The sequence below is a fragment of the Lampetra fluviatilis genome, chromosome 59 (genome assembly GCF_964198595.1).
Source record: "Lampetra fluviatilis chromosome 59, kcLamFluv1.1, whole genome shotgun sequence".
In the NCBI taxonomy this organism is placed as follows: Eukaryota; Metazoa; Chordata; class Hyperoartia; order Petromyzontiformes; family Petromyzontidae; genus Lampetra; species Lampetra fluviatilis.
Genome location: NC_136333.1, coordinates 1432470 through 1441613, shown reverse-complemented (window position 1 = coordinate 1441613; position 9144 = coordinate 1432470). Strand labels below are relative to the sequence as shown.

The 9144-nt window shown below is 54.9% G+C and overlaps 1 protein-coding gene across 2 annotated transcripts in view; it reads right to left on the bottom strand.

The window, feature by feature from the left end:
* Nucleotides 1–538: 538 nt before the first annotated feature.
* Nucleotides 539–9144, bottom strand: part of LOC144950715 (neuroplastin-like) — a 43775-nt gene continuing 35169 nt past the window's right edge. For both annotated transcript variants that reach the window (XM_078880787.1, XM_078880788.1), the window contains exons 6-8: nt 8851–8869; nt 6984–7055; nt 539–4183 (exon numbers count right to left, since the gene is read on the bottom strand). In XM_078880787.1, coding sequence (XP_078736913.1) covers nt 6998–7055; nt 8851–8869 — 77 coding nt within the window. In that variant the 3' untranslated portion in view covers nt 539–4183; nt 6984–6997. The remainder of the gene's footprint in view (nt 4184–6983; nt 7056–8850; nt 8870–9144) is intronic.

Below are 9144 nucleotides of genomic sequence, written 5' to 3'. Positions count from 1 at the left end.
CAATTCACATTTGGGGGCCAGACTCCCTGCCAAGGCGTTTGTGTGACGCGTGCAGGGTTGATGTCGGTGTGCGTCTGGTCACGATTGGAGGCACGAGGGTAGCCCTCGGAGGGACACTTGTAAATCGAGCGCTGTTGCCGTTTCACAAATCTATGGTGCTCATCTCTCGTGGGAGGAGTCGTCCCACTTCTCGGGAGGACAGCACAACAACGCAGAATTATTTACCCATCGTCATCGTCTCCGAACTTTTAATTTCAACAACGTGTCGCCCCGGTGAGGGTTCGCGTGATGTGACGGGGCCAGGGCGGACCCGCTAACAAAAGTTGGCTCTGCGCTTAAAATTGGCCAAATTCCGGCTCAGGAGATTAAAAAAACAACAACAGTTTGACCAGCACCCAAATAAACACATTCCTCCTGCGGAGGGAGCTGGCAGGAACGTTGGGTTGCTCGGTCAATGGCCAGGGTCAACGGCGGCGTGGTGTATTCGGCAAATGTGGTGGGTGGGTGGTGTTGTAAACCGGAGCGCCGGGCAAAACAACAGAATCCAGTCTTTTATTTTCTGAACGGGGGAGAAATACAATCGGTGACACGACCGTTAATGAAGCGACGGGTGAGTGCGTGAGCGGGTGGCACGCGTGCGCTCAGAGATGAGAGGAAACTCCAAGGAAGCGAGATTATTTACACGGAACGTACGGGGGGGGGGGGGTCCGTTCCCCGCGATGGTGAACGGCCGAGCAGCCGAGAGCAGCGCCAGGACGGAAGATATCCGCGAGGACCCCGCGTGGCTGCGTCACCGCGACGGACGGCGATTCCACGAAATGAAAACTGAAACTAAAATTAACCCCCCAACCCCTTCATCGAGGAGTAAGCGGTCGTGTTAAATGAGTACACACAAACACACACACACACGGCGCAACGACACGGGAGCGTGCGCAAAAAAAACATGCAATGATGTTTAATAATTGTTAATTACAAACTCTCCTCCTCCCTCCCTCCCTCCCCCCCACGGACGGGGTGAGCTACGATCGATAGGAGTAGCGCGCTACCGATTCACAATCGTCAGCAAATTTAGAATTTTCACCAAGTACTTAACACCACGATTAACAACAGCCAAGATTTTTTTTTTTGAAACAGCGAAATTAGAAATATTTTGTTTCACACCCCGGCCGCTTGTAATCCGAATGCTTTTTTGTTTTAGTGCGGAGTTTTTATTTTTCTCAACAATTATTTTTTATTTTGCCAGGTAAGGCGCCACTGAACTGCTATACGCAGCTCTTTCTCAGAAGCCACCTGGCGATCACAAATGATAGCTCAACCAAGTGGCGTTATCGTCATCGTGTGGAAATTTAAAAGCAGTAGCCAAATAATCTAAAGGCGTGATGTCGAACCTAAATGTGGAGGGGAAAAATCCGGAGAAAATTCCACGCGACCACGGGGAGAGAAAGACACACGCACGCAAATTCTAAATATACAGCGTCAAGGTCGGGTTCGAACCCACGACGTCCCGTATACCAGGCGAGGCGACACCTCGTCACTGTGGCCGCCGCGGTTAAAGATTGTTGAACCCGCCGGCGGCCGTCCTGCTACATCCACACGTGGAGAGCGCAAAAAAAAAATAATCTCTCCGCCCTTTGGAATCCAACCCATCGTTAAAATTCTCTTCGCAATCTCTTAACGATGGTGGGCGAGGGGGTTGGGGGGGGAGAAGGCATGCAACGATATAACTTTGTTAAATCACACGCTTCGACGATCACAGTCATGCACCAACACAAAAGGATAAGCTTCTTCTACGGAGACAGAGCGAGTAATTCAGTAATTCGTGGGACGGCAGGAAAGAAATGGCACACCCCCCATTACAACGACGACACGGACACGCGCGCGTTACGTGGAACGTCGACTTTGCTATTTTGTAAAAACTGCACGCACTCACGCCACGAGGTGGGGGGGGGGGGAGCGCCAGCGGTCACGTGACCTCGCAGAGCCTCTTCCCCCTGGCGAACGGTGAGACCGTCCCTCCTCGTCACGAACAGCAGGCGTCGTGGGGCCGGGGGGGAAACACGTGCCGAGCTGCAACGCGCAGAGGTGCGCTGCTGCTGCTGCTGCTGTGCCCACAGGGTGCGTCATGTGACCACCGCGCTCAATGTGCCTTGCCCAGATCACCAGCCTCAAAAGACGACTGTGTACGAGACCTTCCCCTTCTTTATGCGGTCAGCGAAGGACCGTCGCGCCAAACGTGTGACCTTCTGCGACCGGATTCGCGTGAGCCGCCCTCCCGTACGAGACCCAACGACCGCCAAGACAAGCCCGGATGGTATAGGGGGGGGCGGTAGCAGCGGGCATTCGTGACTGCCGTGCTTTATCGACGAGCCCATTGGGGGGGGGGGGGGGGGTTGGCGGTCTCAACGACGATGCGGCCGGAAGGTTCGGCTCAGGGGCTGGTGGTCTGGACAAGGCCGAGAGGGGACGTCGGCGCCTGCGGTGTTGGCGATCGCGCTGCCAGCGTGGATGGGGAGTCGCACCTCCGCCCTGCGGCACGCTGGCGGCGGCACCGTCGGCGCAACCTTGGCGCGGTCAAATCAACGAGCGGCACCACCAGAACGGCTTCAAGCATTGTTCACCGACCGCTGGTCAGCGAGGGACCCCCCCCCCCCCGTCCAAGTTCGTGATTTTCCAGACCCCAAATTCCTGCGAACGTTTTACAAAACGTTTGCAACGTGAAGGCCGAAGGGTGTGTTGGGGGTGGGGGGAGGTGTACCGAAGGAAATTGAAGGGCAAACCCTTTCCGCAGTCGCCGATTGCGATGGGAAAAAAATGAAACAAAACTCGTGTGCCTTCAAAAGTAACCTAATAATGCTCCATTGGCCCAAAAAATGTTGAACGGATCCCACCGCAGCGATCCGTCGCGAGCACAACTGGCGATGGCAACTTTCAGCCGTGGGGCGGCCCAAACGATGACATCAAGCCCCATCCTCTCCGTTAGAGAAAGGGCCGATTGACGTCCGGTGCGTGCGATGTGGGCAGGTGAGAGCGAGATAGAAAGCCCGTCGTGCAGTGAGTTGTATTGATCAATCTGTTACGCTGGGTGGGATGTGCGTGTGTGTGTGTGCGGGAAAGGCAAGGGCCGATTGCCGAGACAGACTTTGGGGGTGGTCTGCACGGGGATCTGGGTCTCTACGCGAGTCCATGGGTCTCCGTTGGGAGCGCGAGTCTACGGTCTGTCTCCTGTACCATTCTGCAGATTTCTACGGGAGTCTAAGGCCAGATGGTCGGATGGGCGAGTGTGACTGTCAGGGCAGACTGACGAGTTTGTGTGTGTATGGGTCTCTACCGGTGTGCGAGTCTATCGTCTCCGATAGGAATCTGCAGATCTCTATGCGAGCCCAAGGCCAGATGGCGGGATGGGCGAGTGTGACTGTCAGGGCAGACTGACGAGTTTGTGTGTGTATGGGTCTCTACCGGTGTGCGAGTCTATCGTCTCCGATAGGAATCTGCAGATCTCTATGCGGCAGCCGCAGCAGCCGCAGCAGCAGCAGCCGCAGCAGCAGCAGCCGCAGGATCTGGTGGAGAGGGGAGACTTCGTTGGACAGGAGCGTGCGGGAGTGCCGTGAACGTCCTTAGTCGCGTTGCCGTTGTGATCTTGTACTGACCGAGCGGTTGACAATCCCCAAACGAATTCTGCTGCCCTGCCCAATTTGCCATGATTGCCCATGGTTGCCCATGGTTGCCCATGGTTGCCCACAGTTGCCCATCGTTGATTCCTTGCCGGCCAATGATTGCCGTAAAACTATCCCCCACGGTGGGATCACGTTGTTAAGTTATTGCGCCAGTGAGCTAAACATGCTAAGCCCGCACGAATGCGTGCGAATAGGGATGGGGAGGGAACAAGACGTTTGGAAAGGGAAATAAAAATTACACGTAATACTCAAAATTAGAACGATTATCATTATTATTATCATCACACCTACACATACGTTCGTTCAATATAGAATTGTGTGCGTGCGTGCGCGTGCCCTCGCGTGTATCTTCGAAAGCAGAGGGTTGGTGATGGTTGTGTCGTTGTGGTGGTGGTGGTGTCGTTGTGGTGGTGGTGGTGTCGTTGTGGTGGTGGGTTGCCGATGGAGCTTTGAGCAGGACAGAAGCGGCTGCCACAAGCCGGGCAAAGGAGGAAGCGGCAATGCTAAACCTGGGGGGGAGGGGGGCGGGAGAGAGGAAAAATAACGGAGGAAATCGGAATAAACATTGGGGACAGACCTCAACAGGCACACAATAGCTCCAACCAACAGGACTGGCGTTCCCTTTCTATACCAAGCACAGATTCGGACGTAGCGTGAAATCCTGCTGCGGTCACATCTAAGGGGTGGATCACCCCAGTTAGTTCACACCTCTCACTGCTGCACCCGACAGGGTCCCGAGTGGAGCACCTCCGATCAGCACGGTTGGCTACGTACGGTGCGGAAAAAGTTAAACATACGCACTTGCCCATAGACTCAGCACTGCCCATAGACTCAGCACTGCCCATAGACTCAACACTGCCCATAGACTCAACACTGCCCATAGACTCGACACTGCCCATAGACTCAACACTGCCCATAGACTCACCACTACCCATAGACTCAACACTACCCATAGACTCGGCATTGCCCATAGACTCAGCACTGCACCTCCGATTAGCACGGTTGGCTACGTACGGTGCGGAAGAAGCTCAACGCACGTACGTACAACACACACAGGGGTTGACCGATGATCCAGCCCTCACCGATTCACTCGCGTCAGGGATGAAAGCACGTAGGAACGGACCCCTCCCCCCATGTGTGTTTATGTTGGGGCGATGGCGGACCATGAGAGCCGTTTCATCGTGAGGCAGATGGCAAGTTGTTTTCAGGGTCACCGCAGCTAGCGTCGTGTCCGGCAACTTGTAAACGGTGTAAAGGTGCTGCAGAGGACCTCTTCTAAAGGGGTACTTGGCCTAGTCTTCCGCGCAGGTCAAACTTCTCGTTATGCGTGCGTGTGATTAACTTCTTTCGCACCGTACGTAGCCAGCCATGCTAATCGGAGGTGCAGTGTTGAGTGTACTGGCAGTGATGAGACTATGGGCAGTGTTGAGTCTATGGATCGTGTTAGTATTTGTGCAGTGTTGAGTCTCTGGGCAGTGTTGAGTCTATGGGTCACATTGGTCTATGGGCATCACGTATGTGTATTGAACTTCCTTCGCACCGTACGTAGCCAATCGCGCTAAATCGGAGGTGTGGAGACAAGCCACCCACACTTCACCCCACGCAACCCGCTAATCGCAGCCGCACTGCGGTGACCCCGTGTGACATCGCTGGGTGTGTGGCGGGAGTGGGGCCGAGGAGATTTGAGAAAACCCGCTTCATAGTTGACCGCTGGCGTGCCAGGTGGCAGCGTTAAACCCCGGTGTGACCTCTGGCGGTCCACCGTGAGAACCATTGGACCCCAACGGGAAGGGGGGGGGGTGGTAAAAAAATAAACTCGCGCATTTAATGCTCTGATAGAGTCTCTTTTTTGGTTGGAACGCTCCTGGCGAGTATTGTTGATACTAGCCGCCGGGGGGGTGGGTGGGTGGGTGGGATGATTCAAATCGCAAGACCCGCTTAGTGGGGGGTGGGGGAGGCACACGTCTGGCACACGGCTTGACAAGAGGATACAAAAATAAACTGTCGCTCAAACGTAAACACAAACGCGGGAGACGTTAAGCCACCTCGGCAACGCGATGAACCCCGAGCGGGCGGGCGGGCGGGCGCGGGATGAAAGGCGATCGCATCCCGGGGGCCCCACACTCCGTGTGCGCGTAAACCGACCGCATGGAAAACCGCTCGCGGTCACCGCACGCCGGCGACACAGGATACCGGCGACGGTTAACGGCCACGACGGCGCGTGCGGCCGCGGTCATAACCGCGGCAAGCAGAGCGAGCCGCGGTTACGACAACAACGAGAGATGTCTGACGATCGGACATTTTGGCATTTTAATTCGTGTAGGAGAACGGTTGCGGTGCGGCCCCGACATAATCCCTTCATTTGCAAGCGTGTCCTAGCTTGCAAGGGGGTAGGAGGGCGGGGTTGATGGCCAGCATCACACCCCAGTGCCGATGTCTACCATACACTTAAATGCACCGGGTATTTGGTTGGCGGTCGAGTCAAAACAAGGCGAGGTCCAGGACCGGGCTCAGATACTCGTCACTCATGCACTGTCACTGTTGGTGGCGAGTGGGAATCGAAATTGCATCACCGGGTTCGTGACGCTGCGCCACCGCTTACACAAAGACAAAGATCCCCCGTGTAGCCTGGAACAGACTGTTGAGGCAAGTGCTCTTAGCGTGGAGCACCTATGAAGGCCGGCACGGCACACGAGGTGGTGGGTGGGGCCAAGCACTACACCCGGCCACTTTTGTCTCCCCAGTGGCGATGTTTACACGCCGCACAACAGGTACACTCATGAGGAGGCTGATTCGACCTAGAGGAGGAGGCGGCCCAGCAGGGGTTCAGATAATGGTCACCGATGTTGGCAGTGAGCACGAATCGAACTCGGGTCGCCGGGCTCGGAGCGTGGCACAATGACCGCTTGACTACTGCTTCCTAGTACCAAAGACAAAGATCCCCCATGTAGCCTTAACAGACTGTTGGGGCAAGTGCTGTTCGCGAGCACCTATGAAGGCCGGCACAGCTCACGAGGGGGTGGGTGGCCAACAGCACGCCCGGCCGCCTTTGTCTCCCCAGTGGTCATGTTTTATACAACAGGTACTCATGAGGCCGAGTCAACCTAGGGGAGGCCCAGGACCGATTAAGATAACCGTCACTGTTGTTGGCCGTGAGCGGGAATCGAACCTCGGTTCGCCGCGTTTGAGGAGCAGCGTGGCAACTGCTACACCACCGCTCCCCAAACACGCGCACACGCACAGGGGCACATGTCCACACTCACAATCTCACACACTGCACAGACAAACCCACCTCGCACACAGCCTTACCTCCGTATACTAAGTTAATTAGTATTGCGCTGACGAACCTTCTCCTTGTGATTGTTGGTGGAGTTGCTCTTCCTGCCAAGACAACAGGGACACAAAGCAGGAGTCACGCGCATGTCTGTGTGTGTCTGTGTGTGTCTGTGTGTGTCTGTGTGTGTCTGTGTGTATCTGTGTGTATCTGTGTGTGTCTGTGTGTGTCTGTGCGTGTCTGTGTGTATCTGTGTGTGTCTGTGTGTGTCTGCGCATGTCCGTGCGTGTCCGTGCGTGTCTGTGCGTGTCTGTGCGTGTCTGTGCGTGTCTGTGCGTGTCTGTGCGTGTCTGTGTGTGCGACTACGACGACGAGGTTCAACTTAGCCGCGGTTACTATATTGTACATCGAGTACAGCCTGGTTCTCCTATAACGCGGTGGGAGGTGCCTTCCTAAAGAACACCGCTTGATGGAATAAAAAAAAACCGCGTTATAATAAACAATGGAGGGGTAAAGCACATCTTCTTGGTGCTTTCGGTAAAGTCACGTAGAAGGGAAATAATAAAATAAGAAAAATGGCTATAATGAAAATTGGTTATTTATTTTATTATTTCCCTTCTACGTGACTTTACCGAAAGAACCAAGAAGATGAATCCCTGCAGTCACGAAAGCTTTACATCGAAAGGGTACGCGGGCCGAACAAAGACTGAGGGTGCGTGGCTAGCATCTAGAAGCATCCAGCAGCATCCCAATGCCTTGTGCGGATGTTATGCAGAGGCAGCCGTGACATCCACTCGTTCCTAATCGCGCGACGCTTTACATCAAATTCACGTCCCGTGTTACAGAAAAACCGTGTTCCATAACACAACATTCAACATCGCGTCATCTACCCAATTCGCGTTATGAAAACAATACGCTGCGTTATAGGAGAACACGTATGTTGAACTTCTTTCGCACCATACATATTGGCGCTCTCGTTCTCATACACGCAGCGCCGCTGATTTTCAAGAACACGACAAACGACTGCGGTAGCTACACGGCAGGCGCCCACGTTGCCTCGCGTGCGCGATCCCAACCCGAGACAAATTTGGCAAATGCGGTACCGTGACGCCGGCACACACGAGCGGAACCCTCCCCCCTCTTTCCCCAACGACGTCGCGGGGGATCTTTAACGTCCTCTGGCGCGTGGCGGCTACGATTAACACGCCACGCACAACGTTCACCAGGGCGGCCTGCCGGGATCGAATGGCTTGGCCCGACGTGCTCTTACCGCTCGCCACGTCAGCGCGGTGGTATGCACCCTTGGATGATATTGGTATTATGGATGATATTGGTATTAAGGAGGATATTGGTCACGAAGCCTACGTATTAAACTCACTCTCGGGGATCCTGATTACGATCCGAGATCGAATATCCGGCTAATGTCAGTGGTAAGAAAAATATCGAAAAAACGGTCCTGAGCCTCCCTACCACCATCATTCATCCAACTGCTACCGGGGATAAGATGTTGACTACCTCGCCTGGTACACAGGAGTTTGTGGGTTCGATCCCGTCCCCGACGCCTGCTGCATATTTGGAGTTTGCGGTCTCTCTCTCGTCGCCGTGGTTAGCGTGGAGTTTTCTCCGGGTCCTCCAGTTTTTCCCCTCCACATTCAGAGTATTTGGCTGCCGATATAAATGTTCACATGTTGGATGATCAGCCCACTTCGTTGGGATATCATTTGTGATCGCCAGGTCGGCTCTTGAAAGAGAGCTACGGAGCTCAGTTTAGGCCTTACGTGGTGAAACAAAAACGAGTTTAGTTAGTGTGGCAAAGTATGGTTAAAACACAGAACCCCCCCCCCCACGCCCACGCCACATGACCCCCCAAAACCGGGAAGTGCGACCGGAAGCAATACTCACAGGGGAGCTGGGTCGTCATCTGTTGAGAAGGTGGCCGCGTGGGCAAACGTCACCGTAGGAGAAAGGAGGAAGAGGAAAGAGAAGGAAGAGAGTTAGCACCGTCCAACTCGTGCGCGCGTAACGACATCACGTGCCACGACGACTTCCCGAAACAATTACAACGACGAGAGTCACACTCGGCACGAGACGCGGGGCGCACGAACGACGCAGTCGTGCCGCCCGCGCTTTGCTTTCCGGCACGACTCCCGAGGTCTTCGCCGTGCGTGCCGGAAAGGGGGGAGCGGGGGCAGGGTG